This window comes from Podarcis melisellensis, assembly GCF_964234715.1.
Source record: "Podarcis melisellensis genome assembly, chromosome: 10".
NCBI classification, from domain to species: domain Eukaryota; kingdom Metazoa; phylum Chordata; class Lepidosauria; order Squamata; family Lacertidae; genus Podarcis; species Podarcis melisellensis.
In genome coordinates, this window is record NC_138542.1 from 70,174,296 (window position 1) to 70,198,456 (window position 24,161).

The following is a 24,161-nucleotide window of genomic DNA, read 5'->3' on the forward strand; positions in this document are numbered from 1 at the left end:
TCCCCCAACACGGCCACCAATTCCCCTCTGACTAACACCCAACCTTTTCGCCTAAGCCGTTAAAAGCCATTAAGTCTCCTTTTTATTGCTCCCGATGCTTCTGCCGCCACGGCGATTGTTTCCGTGACATTTTTATCAAGAGCTCCTCGTACGGCGGGGAGAGAGCGGGGGGTGCGGGCCACGCCGAGCCCGTAGCGATCAATATTTAAATCTCTCAGCAAATTTATTTGCATGCCCTCATTAACCAGCGGATTTCCATTTGCCTCTGCGGCTCCAGGGGATCAGGAGATAATGGATCCGTCTCGGCGCTGGCGGTGGCGAGCACGCCAAGCCCATTACGGGGTGAAAAGCAGCGAATTAAATGGCATTTCAGAGAGTCACTTTCACTAGAGGAAGTGTCCCTGGTAATGGAGCACATGTGGGGCAGGGGAGGGGGGAAGTGGCTTAACCAGCCCCCCCGGGGGGGAACCCTGTCTCTTTTCAACAGCGAAGGAAATTGGCGAATATGAAGCTGAGTTTTCACCTATGGTTGACATCAGCTGGGTGCAAAGTTCTATCTATTTATCATCTATCTATCTATCTATCTATCTAATCTATCTAATACCCTGCCCATCTAGCTGGGTTTCCCCAGCCACTCTGGGTGGCTCCCAACAAATATTTAAAAACACAATAAACAATAAAACATCAAACATTAAAAACTTCGCTAAACAGGGCTGCCTTCAGATGCCTCCCAAAAGCAGATACAGTGGTACCTCGGGTTACAGACACTTCAGGTTACAGACTCCGCTAACCCAGAAATAGCACCTCTGGTTAAGAACTTTGCTTCAGGATGAGAACAGAAATCGTGCGGTGGCAGCAAGAGGCCCCATTAGCTAAAGTGGTGCTTCAGGTTAAGAACAGTTTCAGGTTAAGAAAGAACCTCCAGTTCTTAACCCAAGGTACCACTGTAGTTGTTTATTTCCTGGACATCTGATGGGAGAGCGTTCCACAGGGCAGGTGCCACTACCGAGAAGGCCCTCCGTCTGGTTCCCTGTAACCTCACTTCTCGCAGGGAGGGAACCACCAGAAGGCCCTCGGCGCTGGACCTCAGTGTCCGGGCTGAACGATGGGGGTGGAGACGCTTCTTCAGGTATACTGGACCGAGGCCATTTAGGGCTTTCAAGGTCAGCACCAACACTTTGAATTGTGATCTGAAACGTACTGGGAGCCAGTGTAGGTCTTTCAAGACTGAAGTTATGTGGTCTCAGTGGCCGCTGCCAGTCACCAGTCTAGCTGCCGCATTCAGGTTTAGGATAAAGCGCTCTTGCAACAAACTGCCTGTTGACATGAGAGTGGGATTCCTCTTGACAAAGTAAGAACATCAGAAGATGAATAAGGCCGAAAACGGTCCACATCCGTTCTAGCATCCTGTTCCCAAAGTGGCCAGTGAGATGCCGCAATGGGAAGCCCGGAAGGAGAACCAAAACACAACAGCCCTGTCTAAACATAGCCATCACAGCAAGTTGTCACTGATAGCCTCCGTGAATTCATACAAGAAGAGGAGGAGTTTGGATTTGATATCCCGCTTTATCACTACCCAAAGGAGTCTCAAAGCGGCTAACATTCTCCTTTCCCTTCCTCCCCCACAACAAACACTCTGTGAGGTGAGTGGGGCTGAGAGACTTCAGAGAAGTGTGACTAGCCCAAGGTCACCCAGCAGCTGCATGTGGAGGAGCGGAGACACGAACCCGGTTCCCCAGATTACGAGTCTATCGCTCTTAACCACTACACTACAACCCCCTTTGCAAGCTGTCCATGTTTGTGGCTGTCGCTGTATCCCATGGATGCGCATTCCATGCACTCATCAAATTGTAGAGTTGGAAGGGACCCCAGGGGTCATTCAGTCCAACCCCCTTCAATGCAGGAATCTCAACTGAAGCACGCCTGACAGATGACCACTCAACCTCTGCTTGGGAGTTAGAAGGACGCAGGTGCCGCCAAAGGTTCCAGGGTCATCCTGACCTGGATCCAGATTGTGATCTATTTTGGGGGCTTCACACAGGAGAGGGACGGCCTCTCATGTGCTGAATTTTAGATTGTTACCTCCTTGGGCCAGGGACCTATACAGTCATATCTCATGTTACATTTGCTTCACGTTACGTTTTTTTCAGGTTGTGTCCCGCGGCAACTCGGAAGTACCAGAAAGGGTTACTTCCGGGTTTCGCCGCTCACGCAAGGGCAGACGCGCAAAATGATGTCATGCGCATGCGCAGAAGCGGCGAATCGCAACCCACGCATGCACAGATGCACTGCTGCAGGTTGCGTTCCTTTCATGTTGCGAACGGGCCTCTGGAACAGATCCCATTCGCAACCAGAGGTACCACTGTATTTATAATGCACCAGGCATACCAGTGGCACTGGTAGTACCTGGGGTTTTAAAATTGGATTTTCATTTAGCACGTTCTCTCTCTCTCTCTCTCTCTCTCTCTCTCTCTCTCTCTCTCATCTCCACCCAAAGTTCCTTGAAGTGATGATGACGTCTCACCCACTCACAAGCTGTTTGTGGTTCTTTGCAGATCCATGTGCCCTGCCAATGGACGAAGGCTCCTGTCTACGGTACACAGTCCTCTGGTATTACCACCAGGCAGCCAACAACTGCCGGCCTTTTATATTTGGAGGCTGCGGGGGGAATGCCAATCAGTTTCCATCCAAGCAGAAATGCGAGGTGTGGTGCAAGAAGACTACAGGTGAGGCGGCTTTGTGTGCTGGCGAGGCTGTGTCACGGTCCGGTTCATGGGCGATCGACGTCCCGGCAGGGGATGTCAGGACCAGGGGCAAGATGGCGGGGTGGGAGCAGGAACGGGGGTCCAGAAGCCAGGAGTCAGGAAGCCAAGAGTCTGAGGGTCAGAGAGCCGGGAGTCACGAAGTCAGGGGTCCGAGGATCAAGAAGCAAGGAGTCACAAAGTCAGGGGTCCGAGGATCAAGAAGCAAGGAGTCACGAAGTCAAGGGTCTGAGGATCAGGAAGCAAGGAGTCACGAAGTCAGGGGTCGGAGGATCAGGAAGCAAGGAGTCACGAAGTCAGGGGTCCGAGGATCAGGAAGCAAGGAGTCACGAAGTCAGGGGTCCGAGGATCAGGAAGCAAGGAGTCACGAAGTCAGGGGTCCGAGGATCAGGAAGCAAGGAGTCACGAAGTCAGGGGTCGGAGGATCAAGAAGCAAGGAGTCACGAAGTCAGGGGTCCGAGGATCAAGAAGCAAGGAGTCATGAAGTCAGGGGTCTGAGGATCAGGAAGCAAGGAGTCACGAAGTCAGGGGTCGAAGGATCAAGAAGCAAGGAGTCACAAAGTCAGGGGTCCGAAGATCAAGAAGCAAGGAGTCACGAAGTCAGGGGTCCGAAGATCAAGAAGCAAGGAGTCACGAAGTCAGGGGTCCGAAGATCAAGAAGCAAGGAGTCACAAAGTCAGGGGTCCGAAGATCAAGAAGCAAGGAGTCACGAAGTCAGGGGTCCGAAGATCAAGAAGCAAGGAGTCACGAAGTCAGGGGTCCGAAGATCAAGAAGCAAGGAGTCACGAAGTCAGGGGTCCGAAGATCAAGAAGCAAGGAGTCACAAAGTCAGGGGTCCGAAGATCAAGAAGCAAGGAGTCACAAAGTCAGGGGTCCGAAGATCAAGAAGCAAGGAGTCACGAAGGCAGGGGTCGGAGGATCAAGAAGCGAGGAGTCACGAAGTCAGGGGTCGGAGGATCAAGAAGCGAGGAGTCACGAAGTCAGGGGTCTGAGGATCAGGAAGCAAGGAGTCATGGAGTCAGGGGTCCGAGGGTCAAGAAGCGAGGAGTCAAGAAGTTAGGGGTCTAAGGATCAGGAAGCGAGGAGTCAAGAAGTCAGGGGTCCGAGGATCAAGAAGCAAGGAGTCACGAAGTCAGGGGTGCAAGGGTCGAGGAGTCAAACGCAGCAAGGCAAGAAATGTGTTGCTGTGGCAAAGAGCCGAAGGGAAATGCTGACCTTATATCCCTTCCCGGCTCTTGCCACCAGGTGCTGTGAGTTACCAATCGGCCTCACGTGTGGGGCCACGCCTTGCCTCTTCAGAGCAAACTTAGGAAGGCCCCAGTCCTGCAAAGTCCTATTGATCACAGGGTCTAGCTCCTGCATGCACACCTGACAGGCTGGGACCAAGGGGCATGTGGCTGTTGTGCTCTTCTCACGCCGCCTTGCCTGGATCTGAGCCTTGCAAGGCCACTCGGGGAGGGTGGCGTGGGGATTTGGGGATGTGCGCCATTGATCCCCCACATCACCCGCTCCAAGCAGCCTTGCAAAGCTCAGACTCAGGGAGGGTATCACATGGAGGGCGCAACAGCCATTTTACACAGGGCTGGTGCTGCTTCAGCAGTGGCAAGGTCTGAGGCTGGGCAGGTGTTGGGGGCTCCATTTGCCCTCTGCCCCTCACCCCGCCCCCTGCATGGGGGCAATTGGCACACCCACGACTCTGGCGGCATGGAACCCCCATTGTTCAGCCCGGACACAGAGGTCCAGCTCCGAGGGCCTTCTGGCAGTTCCCTCACGACAAGAAGTGAGGTTCAAGGGAACCAGGCAGAGGGCCTTCTCGGTGGCGGCACCCGCCCTGTGGAACACCCTTTCATCAGATGTCAAGGAAATAAGCAACTATCTAACTTTGGGAACACATCGGAAGGCAGCCCTGTTTAGGGAAGTTTTTAATGTTTGGCCTTTTATCGTTTTAATATTCTGTTGGAAGCTGCCCATAGTGGCTGGGGAAAACTCAGCCAGATGGGCAGAGTATAAATCATTATTATTATTATTATTATTATTATTATTATTATTATTTATTAATAATAATATTTTTTTTTATTTTCAATGCAAAATTACAACAAAAATCCAAAATAAAACAGTACAAACAAGGGGGGAAACAAAAGAGAAAAAAGAACACAAAACCAAAAACACACAACTTAGAAAGAGTAAAAATTTTGAGGTCTTAGAACAAAGGAAGGAAGTCAATACAGTGGTACCTCGGGTTAAGTACTTAATTCGTTCCGGAGGTCCGTTCTTAACCTGAAACTGTTCTTAACCTGAAGCACCACTTTAGCTAATGGGGCCTCCCGCTGCCGCCGGAATATGATTTCTGTTCTCATCCTGAAGCAAAGTTCTTAACCTGAAGTACTATTTCTGGGTTAGCGGAGTCTGTAACCTGAAGCGTATGTAACCCGAGGTACCACTGTATGTGTATATGTATGTAATGATTAGATTAGAATGATGAGGTGGTTTTATTTGTAGATGTGTGTGGGGTTTTTAGTATATTATTATTATTATTATTATTATTATTATTATTATTATTATTCCCCAAACATAGAAAGCAGTCCTGAGATGGATGGAGCAGTGTTCTAACTCAGCCTAAGGCAGCTTCCTTTGTTCTTTTGGGGGGGGCTGTAGCTCCTTGCGTGCCCCACGTCTGATCCCCCGTATCTCCCGGTAGGACTGGGAGATAAGCCCTTCCTGAATTCCCCGAGATCTGCTGCCAGTCAGGGTAGACAATAACCCTGACCATGTTCTGACTCAGTGTGAAACAGCTGCCTGTGTCCCAGCCCCAAAGATTGTTCTTCAGAGCCCTGCCAGGCTGCCAATGCCTCCTGGAAAATATTTCAGATTAAGGACTGATGCAGGTGCCATATTTTCTCCCGCCTCCACTCCCCCCCCCCCCGTTCCTTGCAAGCCAGTATGTGGCTGTGCGTAAAAACACCTATGCAAAAATTGGATTCAGCTGGCAACGAAGCTGTCCGTTGCTGGCCGATCCTAAAACCTTTTTAGCTACTGTTCTGATGAGCTAACCCTCCTCTTTCCAGCTGAGCTGCTGCACCAGCTACGCAGATGCCAGATTGACGCTCTCCACAGTCAGTTTCCTCCCTCCCCACCCACGCCCTCAACGCAAGCAAGAGGAGAATAACGTGCAAGAGAAAGGGGAGTTGAGCAAAAGTTCTGAGCAGCTGGGAACTTTTGCAGCACGCAGTTGCACGCTCCCCTCCCTCACCGAGAAACCTCGTGGATCTCGTTAAAGTGTTCATATAAATAGGTAAAGGTAAAGGGACCCCATTAGGTCCAGTCGTGGCCGACTCTGGGGTTGCGGCGCTCATCTCGCTTTATTGGCCGAGGGAGCCAGCGTACAACTTCCAGGTCATGTGGCCAGCATGACTGAGCCGCTTCTGGCGAACCAGAGCAGAGCATGGAAACACTGTTTACCTTCCCGCTGGAGCGGTACCTATTTATCTACTTGCACTTTGACGTGCTTTCGAACTGCTAGGTTGGCAGGAGCAGGAACCGGCCACAGGAACTCACCCCGTTGTGGGGATTCGAACCACCGACCTTAACCCACAGCGCCACCCGCGTCCCGTGTGCATATACAGTGGTACCTCAGGTTACATACGCTTCAGGTTACATACACTTCAGGTTACAGACTCTGCTAACCCAGAAATAGTACCTCGGGTTAAGAACTTTGCTTCAGGATGAGAACAGAAATTGTGCGGCGGTGGCACGGCAGCAGCAGGAGGCCCCATTAGCTAAAGTGGTGCTTCTGGTTAAGAACAGTTTCAGGTTAAGAACGGACCTCCAGAACGAATTAAATTCTTAACCCGAGGCACCACTGTATATTGCTCCAAATCCTTTTTTTTTCACTCTGGGCAAAATTTGGTGAAGGGGCAACACTTGTGGGGAAACCACTTCATGATCGATTAGGAGCTGCCTCCTAAATGTTGTGACCCCAATACAAAAGAAGAAGAGACCCCCCCCCCCGAGAGCAGATTGTGGGTCTGCCTAATCCATGGGGTCAGCAAATTTATTCAGCAGGGGGCCGGTCCACTGTCCCTCAGACCTTGTGGGGGGCCTCACTATATTTTGAAAAAAAAGAGAATGCATTCCTATGCCCCACAAATAACCCAGAAATGCATTTTAAATAAAAGCACACATTCTACTCAAGTAAAAACACGCTGATTCCCAGACTGTCTGCAGACCGGATTTAGAAGGCGATTGGGCCGGATCCAGCCCCTTGGGCCTTAGTTTGCCTACACATGGCCTAATCCAAAAACAGGAAACCTGCAGTTTTCCTAGTATCATTGGATTCCAGCTCCTTTCAGCCCTGGCCATTGAATTTCCCAAGTTACAACTTCTGAGCACCCTTCATTTTTGGAGTTTGAAAGTTGAAGAGTTCAACACGCCCTAGTGGTTCGTTTCCAGCTATGCATCCCTGCTGGGATCCTGTAGCTTTTCATGCTGCACACATTCCAAGGTACGGTTCTTGTCTCACCGTACCACCTGCCCAGATGGCAATGATGCAGTAACACTGGGAAGCATTGCAGAAAATATAATAATGCAGAATAATGTGTGGGTGGTCCAGTAGAAACCCACCCCCTGTGCACTACCATCATGTCAATTACATGTCACACAAGACACCCTCTGTGTGCAGCACCCCTAAAGGTAAAGGACCCCTGGATGGTTAAATCCAGGCAAAGGTGACTATGGGGTTGCAGCGCTCATCTCGCTTTCAGGCTAAGGGAGCCAGCATTTGTCCACAGACAGCTTTCCAAGTCATGTGGCCAGCAGGACTAAACCACTACTGGCGCACGGAGGACAGTGACAAGTGCCAGAGCACACGGAAACACTGTTTACCTTCCCGCCAGAGTGGTACCTATTTATCTACTTGCGCTGGTGTGCTTTCAAACTGCTAGGTAGGCAGGAGCTGGGACAGAGCAACGGGAGCTCACCCCGTCACGGAGATTCGAACCGCCGACCTTCCGATTGGCAAGCCCTAGGCTCAGTGGTTTAGACCACAGTGCCACCCACGTCCCACACACCTCCCTTCTTCTACTGAGTCCCAATTTCCAATGTTACTTCTGCCAGTGACATTTGCTTCTCCAACACTACCATCTTTGGGCAGCCTGGACCCCCTTGGTCCCTCACACAAATCTATCCAGTTTCCTTTGCTGCCTGTAATTCCTGGGTAAGGCAGGGAGTCTTTTCCTAGCCCTACCTGGGACCTGCTGCAACAAAGGCAGAAGCCCAAGCACTGAGCCACAGGCCCTTCTCTTTAGAGGGACGCAGATGGCGCTGTGGTCTAAACCACCGAGCCTCTTGGGCTTGCCGATCAGGACTGTAAAATGAGGCACCATGGCAAGTGGCTTGGGGACCAGCCTGGTGTTGCAACCTGATGTTATGGTCCTGGACCAGGAATCCTCAGGTGTAGGTCAAGGACCCCCGGACGGTTAAGTCCAGTCAAAGGTGACTATGGGGTTGCAACACTCATCTCGCTTTCAGGCTGAGGGAGCCGGTGTTTGTCCACAGACAGCTTTCCAAGTCGTGTGGCCAGCAGGACTAAACTGCTTCTGGTGCAACAGAACACCATGATGGAAACAGAAATGCTGTTTACCTTCCCGCCACAGCGGTACCTATTTATCTACTTGCGCTGGTGTGCTTTCAAACTGCTAGGTAGGCAGGAGCTGGGACAGAGCAATGGGAGCTCACCCCGTCGTGGAGATTCGAACCCCCAACCTTCTGATCGGCAGGTCCAAGAGGCTCAGTGGTTTAGACCACAGCACTGTGGGGATGTTTAGGGAGGCAAGGAGGATATATTATTTTAAGATATCCATCCTAACTTGCGCCAGCAAGTTCTATAACTTAGCAGAGTTGTTAAACAATCCCCCTTTTAAATTACGCAGCGGTTAGCTAGTTGCAGGCTCATCTGAGCCTCACTATTTAGGATTCCTGTTTTCCCTTTTTATATCCCTCCTAAAAGAATAGACACGACCATCTGATTAAAGTTAACATAAAACTAGTTTACTTACAACCATCCAGTTCACAATAAGATCCCTGAAGGCAGACTTAATTTACAGAACAACATATAAACTATCTGAACTATCCGTAAGGGAAATATTCTCAAATGACTGTGACTCAGCAATCACTTCTCCTAACTCTTAGGAACGCAAAATGAAGTACAGTGGTACCTCGGGTTAAGTACTTAATTCGTTCCGGAGGTCCGTTCTTAACCTGAAACTGTTCTTAACCTGAAGCACCACTTTAGCTAATGGGGCCTCCTGCTGCCGCCATGCCACCGGAGCACGATTTCTGTTCTCATCCTGAAACAAAGTTCTTAACCTGAAGCACTATTTCTGGGTCAGCGCAGCCTGTAACCTGAAACGTATGTAACCTGAAGCGTATGTAAGCCGAGGCACCACTATACAAGAAGAGCAGAACACGGAGGCCGTGTGCTCCTCTGTCCAAAAACAGGCCACACCCACATTAAGTCACATGCAAAGGAAGTCTGTCCCAGGAGGAACTAGCAAGTTTTCTCCTGAGTGATACAAAGCGTTCCCCACCATGTGCATTGTAGGAATGTTGTATTTGGCTGCAATACGTTTTTACATCCCGCAAGCGCCACCCGCATCCTTTAGCACCTCTAAAATTATATTGTCAGTCCCGAATGCATTGCAGATATCACTGTAGGTGGGGACTGAGTTATTCCATAAAGATGTTCAAGATATGTTCAAGATATGCTCTTGTTTTCTTTTGTTTCCCTTCCCTTCTGGAAATCTGCCACAGGACGATGACCGGTTGATGGGAACGAAGAAGCAGCACCAACCAGGACTGTACATTTGGGATAGTTGGACAAAGGCCGGATTTTGTTTTTATGCCACTTACCTGTTCTGTGAACAAGGGAGAAACCACTTGGGGGAGAAATAAATCCATTGGCAAAGGAGTTTCCATTTCTTTGCTTGGAAGATGGTAACGTTGTTGTAAACAAAAATTGCCCTTTTCCCTTATGGGGTATCCAAGAGCCCATATAGAGTCCTTACATAGGTTCCCTATTGGTAGGAGAGAATAACAGAGAATATTGAGAAGCAAAGCAGCTAGTAAGCTTGATCTTTATTGATCTGTTGCAACAGGGTGCTCCCCTCATCCGCAGGAGGGAGGAGGAACCCAGAAAAATGGCACGCAAGGCCTTATAAAGACTTTTGAAATTGCCACACTGTAGCTCAAGACCACCCCCAGAAACATCATACATCCATCACAGAAGGGATGTAACCTAAGACCACCCCTCAGATACATCACACCTATATCATAGAAAAGGCGGTCTTAAAACAGAAATTTGAATATTGTTTTTCTCCTGTTGTTGTTTATCTCCTGTCTGGCAGGTTACTTGATTGGATTGCCTGGGTAGCCTGGCCAGTCTTTTGTAATGATAAATACTTAGTTCCTGGGCCAGGTCAAAGGCTCACACCCTATTCAAACACAGACATACCCTTAAGACAGGATTTGTGAAGGAAAAGACAATGGGGAGGCTTTTCCGTTTTCCTTTGACCTTGCAGAGAAAACATTTGGTCAGTTTGGGACAGTTTGGGAATCAATATGGTTCCAGGTCAGTCTTCCTGTGCTGATCTATGTATGTGCTTGGTTGGTACACTTATGAACATTTAACATATGTCTAAGACCATAAAATTCCAGTCTAAGACACCTGGTTTGAGACCAGTACATGTGAAAAGGATCTAGGAGTCTTGGTTGACCACAAACTTGACATGAGCCAACAGCGTGATGCGGCAGCTAAAAAAGCCAATGCAATTCTGGGCTGCATCAATAGGAGTATAGCATCTAGATCAAGGGAAGTAATAGTGCCACTGTATTCTGCTCTGGTCAGACCTCACCTGGAGTACTGTGTCCAGTTCTGGGCACCACAGTTCAAGAAGGACACTGACAAACTGGAACGTGTCCAAAGGAGGGCAACCAAAATGGTCAAAGGCCTGGAAACGATGCCTTATGAGGAACGGCTAAGGGAGCTGGGCATGTTTAGCCTGGAGAAGAGGAGGTGAAGGGGTGATATGATAGCCATGTTCAAATATATAAAAGGATGTCACATAGAGGAGGGAGAAAGGTTGTTTTCTGTTGCTCCAGAGAAGCGGACACGGAGCAATGGATCCAAACTCCAAGAAAGAAGATTCCACAGTGGCCGATCAGATGTCCCAACAAGACCTGAGCACACCACACACTCCCCTGCCCCGAGTTCCTGCGGGGTAGACTTCTGATATTTTTAGAAGTTGTAAAAGAAGCTTTCCTGCAGAATGGGTATGTTACGGAAAAATCTAGGTGTGAGGCTGCTCAGTCACCCAGCTTGCCGGGCAGAGCCCTCGGGTCCCTGCGGAATAAAGGAAGGAGTCCAGCCGCCAACCGGAGCAAATCACTGTAGACCAAATTTTATTGCGCAACAGGTTCAAAGAGGAATTTTGAACCCTGAGGATGGGGTGACAAAGACTTTTAAAACTTTCCCACCATATCCCAGAATACAGTTTGTACAGCATCATTGTTACATCACTGACATGTCACAAAATGGGGAGGGGTAGACAGGGGTTACACTAGTGTAGCCTTGCCAAACATGTCCAGGCAAGTCCTTGGTACAAGATTAGCGTAAGCAGACATTTCAGGCCAAGACCCGGGTATAAGATTAGCATAGTCAAACACCTCTGAAGTCCCATCGCCCAAAGTACAATAGAACTTCCTTTGCATGTCTGACCCCTTGGCAAGTCTGGTGATGGGATTAGGCTTTCCTTGGCCAACAACCAGCTCAGCAATTGTCACCTCTGGGCACTTCCTGGAGTCCTTTTTTAAGGGGAAAATAGCTTTGGAATGGAGGAAACTGGCAAATGAGTTGATTTTATATTTTAAAGCTTCCCTGAGCGGTCAAGTTGAAAGGATACATTCAGGCATAATATTTGTAACATTTAACAACTTTAAAGATGTGCCACCCCGCCTGTAATTTCCATAACAGGTATATAAGGGATAAGACTGTCTCTCAGGTAACCTGGGTCAGAGCTTCATAGGGTCTTGTATCTTAATGCCAACACCTTGAATTTGGCCTGTTAGCCAACAGAGCAAACCCCGCTGGCAGGATATATGCTGGCAGTCATTTGCTCCCACAAACAACCTAGATGCCACGTTCTGCACCATTGGCAGGCTCAGGAGCCATAGCTGGCAACTGTCCCTTATTTGGCGGGAAAGTCCCTTATCCCAGCGCCGTGTCCCGCTGCTGTCCCTTATTGATGATGTCCCTTAAATTTCCCGGGTTTCAAAGGAAGCAGCTCCTCTCCCTCCCTCCCTCCCAGCCAGGAGGAGGCAGGCTCCAACTGTGTTGCTTGGCTATGTTGCTCACCCAATAAGGAGTCTAAGAACGACTGGGGGGTGGAGTTTGCATGCCTTGTGCCAATCAAATCGGCCGCGTTGCCTGGGGACTCGCCTTTGCTCAGCGCTTCCCAGTGGAGAGGTGACGGTGGTTTTCCTTGCTGCATCCCCTTTGCCAGGTTGCTGTGCTGTGGGAACCACCGCTTGAGGCTTCGTTTGGCTGCTGGCTGGGCTTTCTGACTTTGGCTCAGAGGGGCTCAGAAGTTGAACATACCTGTGCTCTGAAACTCCCTTATTTTGGCTGCTGATCCCTTATTTTCGAGGCTGCTGGTCCTTTATTTTCAAATCTGTAAGTTGACAGCTATGCTCAGGACCAACCTCAAAGGTCACCCCACATAGAGGTTATAAGCACCCAGGTCTGTGCAGAAGATGGGCGTGGAGAACACGTCTAAACAGGCATGCAAGCTCACCACACGCACCAACTGACCATTTCCTCCTGCGTAATTACCTGTTCTTGGATCGCGCCTGACACCTGATCTATTAAATGCACGCAGATCCCCGAGGTTCTAGCTGGCACCCTGATCCACGAGAAATATATCGAATATGAAACGTTTATAGAATTGATTTGCTATCTCAACGGCCAGAGCATTACGGCAATGCGTCTGCTGGTTCCTCCATTTACTGTGTTTCCCTGGAAATGTCAGGCCACCGTAATTGAGTTTTTTCAGGTTGATTCAATTGCTTGGTAGGGCTCTCAAGGATCACAATGCAGAGGGCAGGAGGTGTTCGGCGGAGACGGTTTTCATTCCGCGGACACCGCAATGGACACTGCCTCTTCAGAGATCTGACAAAGGCCTTGCTGAAGGAAGGTCCAATTCCACCAGTCTCCCTCTGTCGTGGCAACATTGCTATGGAGGGGGAGACTTCTCGGGGTGTTGATCTCTATCTCCATTTACCGCTGTGTCTCAGGAGAGTGGCTGTGCAATCTGACCCGCTATAAGGCACAACAGTTCATATAATCATGGAATTGTAGAATTGGAAGGGAATTTGTAGACATAGGCTGGTATACAAATTTAAACGGCCTCGGTCCAGTATACCTGAAGGAGCGTCTCCACCCCCATCATTCTGCCCGGACACGGTGGTCCAGCTCCGAGGGCCTTCTGGCAGTTCCCTCCCTGCGAGAAGCCAAGTTGCAGGGAACCAGGCAGAGGGCCTTCTCGGTGGTGGCACCCGCCCTGTGGAACACCCTCCCACCAGATGTCAAAGAGAAGAACAACTACCAGACTTTTAGATGACATCTGAAGGCAGCTCTGTTTAGGGAAGCTTTTAATGTTTAACAGACCGCTGTATTTTAATGCTTTGTTGGAAGCCGCCCAGAGTGGCTGGGGAAACCCAGCCAGATGGGTGGGGTATAAATAATAAATTATTCTTATTCTTATTAAATAATAATAAGTCTGCTGTGATCCGTCAATGAGGAGGTTGGCTTGCCACTGCAGATGGAGACACGAGCTGCTCTAACATCTCACCACAGCGAAGAAACCGTCACCCACTTGTACGGCTCTCGCGCCATCATGCTGCCCTCTCAGCCTTGCCTGCCACTATGCCGACTCTCTCGTTATCAAATTACCACGTCAGGCTGTCCGAGACTCATAGACAAGCAATTCGTTTTCTCTTGTCAGGGTGACCAAGAAATATCCGCTGCCATGAGATGCTTGGACAAGTCCAGTCCTTCTTTCTTTCTCTCTCCCTCCTTCCAATAAAATTATACAATACAGTGGTGCCCCGCAAGACGAACGCCTCGCAAGACTGAAAACCCGCTAGACGAAAGGGTTTTCCCTTTTGGAGGCGCTTCGCAAAACGAATTTCCCTATGTGGTTGCTTCGCAAGACGAAAAAATCTTGCGTCCCCCCGCGGGTTTTTTCGCTTTTTTCGCCCTTTTCCTAAGCCGCTAAGCCGCTTAACAGCTGATCGCTGAAAGCCGCTAGACCGCTAATAGCGCTAATCCGCTAAGCTGTCAATGGGCTTGCTTCGCAAGACAAAAAAACCGCTAGACGAAGAGAATCACGGAACGGATTCTTTTGGTCTTGTGAGGCACCACTGTATTGTTGTTGTTATAATTATCTCAAGAGAGAATGGAGGAAATGCGCCTTTGGGGGTGAAGCCAAAGCATTGGGGAGTTACAGCACCTGTTGTGGCAGTAGAAACCAGTACAGGAGAGACATGTTTTGTTGCAGCTGCGGCAAATGAAGACGTCCGGTTGTGCTGCTGCAGATGCACCAGGGCATTTCTTCTCTCTGCGCTCCTCCCAGTGGATCTTCCTCCTCTGGTCACTGTTAGGGATGCACGACCTGATTGTCTGTCTCCAGGCACTGTGGTTGTCTGCAAGGGAATCAGTATTGCTAGCCTCCATGTCATGTCTGCAGACATTTTTGTAATACAGAATTGGTCTGACAATGGACCTGGTGCCTGACCTTAATAACGTTCATATTAAGGTTAATAATAATAGTAACAACAGCGACAACAAATTTACCCTAAAAGCCAGAAAACTAGCCCAAGAAGAAAGAAACGGCTGTTGTTGTTGTTTAGTCGTTTAGTCGTGTCCGACTCTTCGTGACCCCCTGGACCAGAGCACGCCAGGCACTCCTGTCTTCCACTGCCTCCCGCAGTTTGGTCAAACTCATGCTGGTAGCTTCAAGAACACTGTCCAACCATCTCGTCCTCTGTCGTGCCCTTCTCCTTGTGCCCTCCATCTTCCCCAACATCAGGGTCTTTTCCAGGGAGTCTTCTCTTCTCATGAGGTGGCCAAAGTATTGGAGCCTCAGCTTCAGGATCTGTCCTTCCAGTGAGCACTCAGGGCTGATTTCCTTCAGAATGGAGAGGTTTGATCTTCTTGCAGTCCATGGGACTCTCCAGAGTCTCCTCCAGCACCAGAATTCAAAAGCATCCATTATTCGGCGAACAGCCTTCTTTATGGTCCAGCTCTCACTTCCATACATCACTACTAGGAAAACCATAGCTTTAACTATACGGACTATTACTGGGAAAACCATAGCTTTAACTATACGGACCTTTGTTGGCAAGGTGATGTCTCTGCTTTTTAAGATGCTGTCTAGGTTTGTCATTGAATATGTCGCAAATCCATACATCAGTGAAAATGTGTGTCTTCAGGTGGCCTTAAAAACACACTGGAGCCAATATCAGCCATATCTCAAAAGGGAGGGAGTTCCAATGTCATGGAGCCACAACCAATGAGGCCCTGCTTTGGGCCCCCACGTAACAAATTTCAGTGGGGCCTCCCAACCCCTTCAACCCCTACATAGATCTTAATGCACAGGTTGGTCTATATGTTACGCAGGAAGCATTAGACAGGAAGGGAACACCTTCAGAAAGCCAGTCATAGAATTGTGGAGTTGGAAGGGGCACCAAGGGTCATCTAGTCTGACCCCAACCCCCTTGCAGTGCATTAATATGTTGGGCCTGAAGGTAAGCATCATCTGTTTGCGCACCAGCCTCTGATGCTCACAGGAAGAATAACAGAAGGTGTGGGCAAAATGACTCCAGCTGCCCCCTGCTATAGAGATGGGCGCTTGCGCCTCATAAGTAATTTTCTGGTAATGGCCCCCTAATATTGCAGGTGCCGTCGTCTGAAAATGGAGCGTTATGAAAGGTCGTTTCCATCTCCTGTCCTGACACATTCGCTGCTTGGAAAAGCCTGGCTGAAAATCATATTGGCTTTTTTTTATAATAATAAAAAAATGCACGGTACAACTGACGTGTGTGTGTGTGTTTGTTTGTGTGCGTGTGCTAAACCAGAATGCAACTCGGAGCTTGCGTGGCAAGTTCCCGCCTCCCCCCATAGAAATAAAGTCACAGGACACAAGAATTCGAGTTAATGGGTCAAATTAGGCCACAACTTTATTGATTACAGGAATTGAGCGGTATTGGCTTAGGCATTGGTCCTACAACTAACCGGCCTGGCCGGTGAGGGTTAACCACCAGCGGGAGGAGTGCTGCCGAGGCACGTCAACTAGGACCTCGCGTGGGGACGTGCCGTGGGCCCACACCTCCACAGGCTTAGGACAAGGCCATGCCCCCCGGAATCCTTTACCAGACTACTCTTTATTTGGGAGAAGGTGATGGCTCTCCCTCTCCCCCTTCATCTGCATAACAATAGACTGTACCCTCACCAATGCCTAACCGCCAATACCGAGGAGTTGTGACGGTTTGCTACGAGGTAGGCGAAAACCAAATGGCTGGAGCCAATCTGCCAGTTGGAAAAATTCCTACCAGTCTCCTTGACGGACCGAGGTTCATAGAAACGTCAGAGAACCTAGCCTAACGGGTGGGTGGGTAGGGAAAACCGGGTCAGCTGCGGCGCAGGAAAGAGGGAGGTCCTTGGCCACGCCAGACCTAAGAAGGCGAGGCCACGCCCCCCGCGCCCGCCGATTGGCTGGCACAGGGTATGATGTGGCTGAGGATTCCCTGCTATCGCATGGGGCTGGAGCCAGCCCCTGCGAGTGTGGGGACGGGCGTGAAGCCCGCAAACCCCACCTCCTCCCTAGCTCGGAAGTGGATCTGTGGAACTTTCTCTCGTTATATATGTGTCAGAAGCGACTGGTGAAGGTCATTCTCCAGCCCACAGTCTATACAGAGGGCCTGTTCTAGCGGGAAACTTTATTTTATTTTTTAAAAATATTTTTTATTAAATTTTCCACTTTTATCATAATCACATTTTGTTACATAATTCTATAACTTAATACATTACTCTATAAGAGCATTGAACTCCTTCCCTCTCTCTTTCTGACTTCCACATACCTTTCCATATTCTTCACTTTTCTATAATCACTCATTTACCTTTTATCATATTATAATATTTCACCTTATTATCGGTAAATCAGTTCCTTATATTTACATTGCAAAACATTCAGTTCAAACCTACAAATGTTTTCAGGTGTTTACAATTTTCTTTCATGTAAGATATAAATTTGCTCCAGTCCTTTTGAAACAGTTCGTCGCACTGATTCCAGATCTTCCCCATCACTCGACCATCTTAACCTGCCCGTCTTCCAGTGTTGGGAGTTCCCGGTGCTTCCATTTCTGAGCCAGAAGTGTCCTTGCAGCCGTTGTGGCATACATAAACATGTTTACATCTCTTTTACGTATTTCCTCTCCAATTAAACCTAAGAGAAATGCCTCTGGTTTTTTATTGAAAGCAGAAAACTTTAAGTGATGTCCTTCATGCTTCATTTTTTCTAGTGTGCTTACGCTGCCCATTTTTTTTTTATTATTATTTTTAAAGTAGCTGCAAGTCTCATTATCACCCTGTTCACTTCCCAGTAAGGTAAAGGTAAAGGGACCCCTGACCATTAGGTCCAGTCGTGGCTGACTCTGGGGTTGCGGCACTCATCTTGCTTTAATGGCCGAGGGAGCCGGCGTACAGCTTCCGGGTCATGTGGCCAGCATGACTAAGCCGTTTCTGGCGAACCAGAGCAGCGCACGGAAACGCCGTTTACCTTCCCGCCGGAGCGGTACCTATTTATCTACTTGCACTTGGACGTGCTTTTGAACTGCTAGGTTGGCAGGAGCAGGGACCGAGCAACGGGAGTTCACCCCGTCACGGGGATTCGAACTGCCGACCTTCTGATCGGCAAGTCCTAGGCTCTGTGGTTTAACCCACAGCGCCACCCACGTCCCTTTCACTTCCCAGAGAGAAGTGCTATAGCTCTGTGATGGAGAAGTCCAAGACCTCCAGACACACTGCACAGGCTTGCGCCCCAGCGAAGCCACTTGGATGTTGATAACGCAGCAGTTTGACTTCACCCTTGGAGGCGCACTCCATTGCCTCTCAAAACAGACAGATGCCAGCAACAAGGTCTGGGATGGCTGAGCCAAGCAGAGAGTAGAGGGGGTGTGCTCCTTTACCCTAATGGACCAGGCCACATGGTCCACGTGCCAGACAAATGTTAGCTAGACAGGAAATGACCGCTCTTCACATTAAACAGGGGGCGCCCTTTGCGTGGTCATGCACAGCCTCCTGGACCCCATGCGGCCCCTTAACCACAGGCTTGGTTTCGCCTCCCCCCAGGTGGGATACCTGGAGGTCTCCGCCTACCTCAGCCAGATGCCCAATCCCACCTGGGGAGGCGTTGCCAAGGTGACCAGGCCAGGTAGGGGGAGGGACTACCTGCCCACACAACAGAGGGAGGATCTTACCTGGGAATCGTCAGTTGGCTCCAGAGCTTCTCCCACCCTAAGGTAAAGGTAAAGGGACCCCTGACCATTAGGTCCAGTCGTGACCGACTCTGGGGTTGCGGCGCTCATCTCGCTTTATTGGCCGAGGGAGCTGGCGTACAGCTTCCGGGTCATGTGGCCAGCATGACTAAGCCACTTCTGGCGAACCAGAGCAGCGCACGGAAATGCCATTTACCTTCCCGCTGGAGCGGTACCTATTTATCTACTTGCACTGACGTACTTTCGAACTGCTAGCTTGGCAGGAGCAGGGACCGAGCAACAAGAGCTCATCCCGTCAGGGGGAATCGAACTGCCGACCTTCTGATCGGCAAGTCCTAGGCTCGGTGGTTTAACCCACAGCGCCACCCGCGTGTCCCACCCTCAGTTCAGACTTCTTTGGCAGGTTAACCTTTTCTCCACAGGTACGCGGGCACTGCTACATCAAGGTCGCTGCTAAAGGGCCGGAAAGGAATTCCCCTGCATTGGCAGGTTTGCCTTTCCCATAGCAAAACGTCACAACTTTGGCGGTATCAGGCCTTGGGCAGAATCCTTTAGTCTATCTCCCCTAAATGGGGGGGGCGTATAGCGGTGACCCACGCCCCCCTCCTCTTTGCGGCAGCGATACCAGGGTTCCCCATTAATGAGGTTGCTTTGAGGGGGGGCTTTGACCGTACGCCTAGAGGTTGTTATTGCTCTCCCCTGCGACGGCAGCGTAACGGGGGCAGGCTCTCTCTGCTTGAACATATGTTCTCCAGAGCTAGCCCATGCCCCCCACACACTGGATAACCCTGATTTTCCCCAGATCCCCGGCGGCGGACTGGGAGGGATAAACGCCCAATGCCTGAGCCAAGGTCTACCCACATCTGAAATATAATAAAGTTGTGAGCAATTTTAATCCCATAGCATGTTGTCTTGAGTCGTTATTCCACATGGGGGGGGGGGCGCCCAGGGTTTGGGGGACTCCGCCTGTCCATGCAAGGGTAAAAGCTGCTCCTGAGAAAATGATTAAACAACTGCAAACCTCCTCTGCGTATAGAGTTGCTTTCCTTATGATGCACAGAGATAAAAGATGAACTGCCGATGAGCGTTCCCAAAGGAACACCCCCCTTTTTTTGCTATTCTATCCACCTCAAAAAATTTTTTTCTAAAAAATGCTTTTAAAACAACAAGCAAATCATTCAGAACCGGCTCAATGACGAGCAACATTTGAGTAACTGCATGAGTGTAGGGTTTGGAGGCAGACGCTGTTAAAACAAGCAGCGTTTCGTAAAAGGGTTGTTTCTGTGCGTTTTCTGAAGGCAGGCAGTGAAGTGGTGCGTGTCTCTGCCGGAGGGTCCCTGCTCATGCTTTCAACAGTCGGCGTGGGAAGCAAGGCAGTGACGCAAGGACGGGGCTCTCTCGGTGGCGGCACCCCATGTATGGAAGTCTCTCCCATATGAGAGATGACAACCTTCCACGTTGCTGTATTAAGGCAACAGGTGAAAGCATACAGTGGTACCTCGGGTTACAGACGCTTCAGGTTACAGACTCCGCCAACCCAGAAATAGTGCTTCAGGTTAAGAACTTTGCTTCTGGATGAGAACAGAAATAGTGCTCCGGCGGCGCAGCAGCAGCAGGAGGCCCCATTAGCTAAAGTGGTGTTTCAGGTTAAGAACAGTTTCAGGTTAAGTACGGACCTCCGGAACGAATTAAGTACTTAACCCAAGGTACCACTGTATTCACTTATTCAGGCCATTGAATCCTGAAAATGTTGACCTTGGTTGGAGTCCAGGCTTAGAGTTGCTGGGTTTCTTTTGTTTAAATGGATGTGTGCTTTTATTCCGTTATATATATATATATATATATATATATATATATATATATATATATATATCTCCTGCCCATCTGGCTGGGCTTCCCCAGCCACTCTAGGCCGCTCCCAACGGAATGATAAAAACACAATAAAACATCAAACATTAAAAACTTCACTAAAAATAGGGCTGCCTTCAGATGTCTTTTAAAAGTCTAGTAGTTGTTTTTCTCTTTGACATCTGGTGGGAGGGGCGTTCCACAGGGCGGGTGCCACTACCGAGAAGGCCCTGTGCCTGGTTCCCTGTAACCTCACTTCTTGCAGTGAGGGAACTGCCTGAAGGCCCTCAGCGCTGAATCTCAGTGTCTGGGCTGAACGATGGGGGTGGAGACGCTCCTTCGGAGGCCGTTTAAGGCTTTAAAGGTCAGCACCAACGCTTTGAATTGTGCTTGGAAGCGTATAAATATACCTTTTTTATCGCATGTTGTAAGCTGTCCTGGGCTCTGATCTGGAGGAAGAATGGGACATAAGAGGAGCTCTGGGAGGAATCATAGAGTGGGATGGGACCCCAAAGGTCCTCTAGTCCAACCCTCTGCAAAGCAGGAATCTCAACTAAAGCATCCATGACAGATGGCCATCTAACCTCTGCTTAAAAACCTCCAAGGAATTAGAGTCAACCACTTCCCAAGGGAGTCTGTTCTGCTGTTCATCAGCTCTTACTGACAGAATTTTTTCCCCTGATGTTTAGTTGAAATCTCCTTTCTTGTAACTTGAATCTCTTTGTTGGATCCTGCCCTTTGGAGCAAGACAAAGAAAAGCCCGCAGGCCATCGTTTGCTGACCCCTGGCATATGTGGTCCAAAGGAAAGCAGAAAGTTAAAGGTAAAGGGACCCCTGACCGCTAAGTCCAGTCATGGCCGACTCTGGGGTTGCGGTGCTCATCTCGCTTTATTAGCCGAGGGAGCCGGCGTACAGCTTCCGGGTCATGTGGCCAGCAGGACTAAGCCGCTTCTGGCGAACCAGAGCAGCGCACGGAAGCGCCGTTTACCTTCCTGCCGGAGCGGGACCTATTTATCTACTTGCACTTTGACGTGCTTTCAAATTGCTAGGTTGGCAGGAGCAGGGACCGAACAATGGGAGCTCACCCGGTTGCAGGGATTTGAACCGCCGACCTTCTTATCTGCAAGCCCTGGGCTCTGTGGTTTAGACCACAGCGCCACCCGCATCCCTTACAAGCCTGAAGGCCATGGTTTGTCGACCCCTGGCATATGTGGTCCAAAGGAAAGCAGAAAGTAACACTTCACAAATACCGGCTAGAGCTTTTCTCATTTGCACTTGAGGCTGATTGGGAGTGATAAAATAGATACGATGGGTTTCTGAATGGACCGTATCCTCTCGTTCTGATGTCACTGCCAAAATCATGTCTGGACTGAAGCTTTGATGTCTGGCATGTAGATAGCATTTTTGCACAGCGTTCCTCAGGATGGGAGCCTCATCGAGGGGTAGCTCTTACATCACAGCAATAATATGGCTCTCCAGCATGGAAAAGCATTGAGACTCTTGCAGGCTGTGCTCTCAGTGGCAGTGCAGACTAGGGAGAGGGGGGTAACTGGGTGCAGTTTGCATTTAATCTGTAAGGTAAAGGTAAAGGTACCCCTGCCCGTACGGGCCAGTTGTGACCGACTCTAGGGTTGCGCACTCATGTCGCTCAAGAGGCCGGGAGCCGGCGCCGTCCAAAGGCACTTCCGGGTCACGTGGCTAGCGTGACGAAGCTGCTCTGGCGAGCCAGCACCAGTGCCGCACACGGAAACGCCATTTACCTTCCCGCCGGAGTGGTACCTATTTATCTACTTGCACTTTGACGTGCTTCCGAACTGCTAGGTGGGCAGGAGCTGGGACCGAACGACGGGAGCTCACCCCGCCGCAGGGATTCGAACCGCTGACCTTACGATCAGCAAGTCCTAGGCACTGAGGTTTTACAGCGCCACCAGCGTCCCATAATCTACACAAACCCAAATGTGGTTCTCCAGCCAAGCAACCTACCGAAAAAAAATGCATATGCTGTGGCATAGTGGGCGCTAAAAATGTATATATTAGTGAGAACTAATATTAAAGGTAATATTAGTAAAGGGACCCCTGGGATGCAGGTGGCGCTGTGGGTTTACTGTGCTCTGGTTCGCCAGGCTTAGTCATGCTGTCCACATGACACTTTACCTCTACCTTTACGTTACCATAAGATGAACTTATAATGTCTGGTTTCAAAAGATTTTTACCTAAGTTTTAATTTATATATATATTTAACTGTTGCTATATCTGTACTGTGGTCCACAAGGCACTTTTAAACGATTTTTTCAGTTCATTATGGATCATTTCCCAATACTCTTTTGCCCTTTTACAAGTCCACTACGTGTGATAAACCATACCCCCAGCCTCATTGCATCTCCAGCACTTATCCGATTCAGACTGACACATTTTAGCAAGTCTAAGGTAAAGGTAAAGGGACCCCTGACCATTAGGTCCAGTCATGGCCGACTCTGGGGTTGCGGCACTCATCTTGCTTTACTGGCCGAGGGAGCCGGCGTACAGCTTCCAGGTCATGTGGCCAGCATGATAAACCAGAGCAGCGCACGGAAACACCGTTTACCTTCCCGTCGGAGCAGTACCTATTTATCTACTTGCACTTTGCACTGCTTTCGAACTGCTAGGTTGGCACTGCAGGAGCAGGGACTGAGCAACGGGAGCTTACCCCGTTGCGGGGATTCGAACCGGCAACCTTCTGATCGGCAAGTCCTAGGCTCTGTGGTTTAACCCACACGCCACCCTCGTCCCTTTTGAACAATATATTAGGGGACAATATATTAGGGTTTAAAGACTGTCTCAAGGCAAATCTTTAAAAATGTAGTATAAACACCAACAATTGGGAAACACTGGCCTGCGAGCGCTCCAGTTGGAGAACAGCCTTTACCAAAGGTGTCATGGCTTTGTAGACACTCGAACTCAGGATGCAAGGGAGAAACGTGCTAAGAGAAAGGCACGCTTGGCAAATCCACACCGTGATCAACTCCCGCCCAGGAACCAATGTCCCCACTGTGGAAGGACGTGTGGATCCAGAATTGGCCTCCACAGTCACTTACAGACTCATTGTTAAAACCGTGTTTATGGAAGACAATCTCACTCGCCTACGAGTGATCGCCAAAGGAAAAGAAAAAGGGGACATTTTGCTTTGCAAAAAAATTGCGCACATTAGAAAAAAGATTGCATGGAAAGAGATGAATATGAGGAGTAATATGCACTAAAATGCAGGTGAATGTTCATGAGACTTTTTAAAAATGACACAAACTAACGTGGAAATGTGGAGAAGTGCATAGCTGTCAACTTTTCCCTTTTCTTGAGAGGAATCCTATTTGGAATAAGGGAATTTCCCTTTAAAAAAGGAAAACGTTGACAGCTATGGAACTGACAATTGGAAAAATGAGAAATTGACAGGAACTGAAACTGACACGTTCACCCTTCTCTCTCTTATACACACAAACACACGTTGCATCAGTTTCAATGGGACAGTTTCTCATCCAGATGCAAACAGAATCATCAATTTCTCCCTGATCCTTACAGTCTTTTCTCCCCAGGTTGAAACCAAAAAATTCCTTCCAGTAGCACCTTAAAGACCAACTAAGTTAGTTCTTGGTATGAGCTTTCGTGTGCATGCACACTTCTTCAGATACACATCTGAAGAAGTGTGCATGCACACGAAAGCTCATACCAAGAACTAACTTAGTTGGTCTTTAAGGTGCTACTGGAAGGAATTTTTTTGTTTTGACTATGGCAGACCAACGCGGATACCTATCTGTAACTCCCCAGGTTGGTCGTCCCGAACCCGCAGCCAATCCGTCTCAATGGGTGGTCCTCCTTTTACGAGAGAAGGAGAACAAAATCACCTCTCCATGCCACTTATGACTTTGTGACAGCTTCCACCACCCCTCCCCACCCCTCCCCAAAACTTTCACC

At 49.3% G+C, this 24,161-nt stretch overlaps 1 protein-coding gene and 1 long non-coding RNA gene across 2 annotated transcripts in view; both read left to right on the top strand.

Annotated features, from left to right (window-relative positions):
- Positions 1 to 9,726, top strand: part of LOC309379803 (uncharacterized protein) — a 206,376-nt gene extending 196,650 nt beyond the window's left edge. Inside the window, exons 86-87 of the mRNA XM_081929256.1 lie at positions 2,556 to 2,726; positions 9,570 to 9,726. Of these exons, the coding sequence (XP_081785382.1) occupies positions 2,556 to 2,726; positions 9,570 to 9,577 (179 nt within the window). The 3' untranslated portion in view covers positions 9,578 to 9,726. The remainder of the gene's footprint in view (positions 1 to 2,555; positions 2,727 to 9,569) is intronic.
- Positions 9,727 to 19,866: 10,140 nt separating this feature from the next.
- The window catches only part of LOC309378909, a 106,111-nt gene continuing 101,816 nt past the window's right edge, over positions 19,867 to 24,161 (top strand). The window contains exon 1 of the long non-coding RNA XR_014172280.1: positions 19,867 to 20,074. This is a non-coding gene — a long non-coding RNA (uncharacterized lncRNA). The remainder of the gene's footprint in view (positions 20,075 to 24,161) is intronic.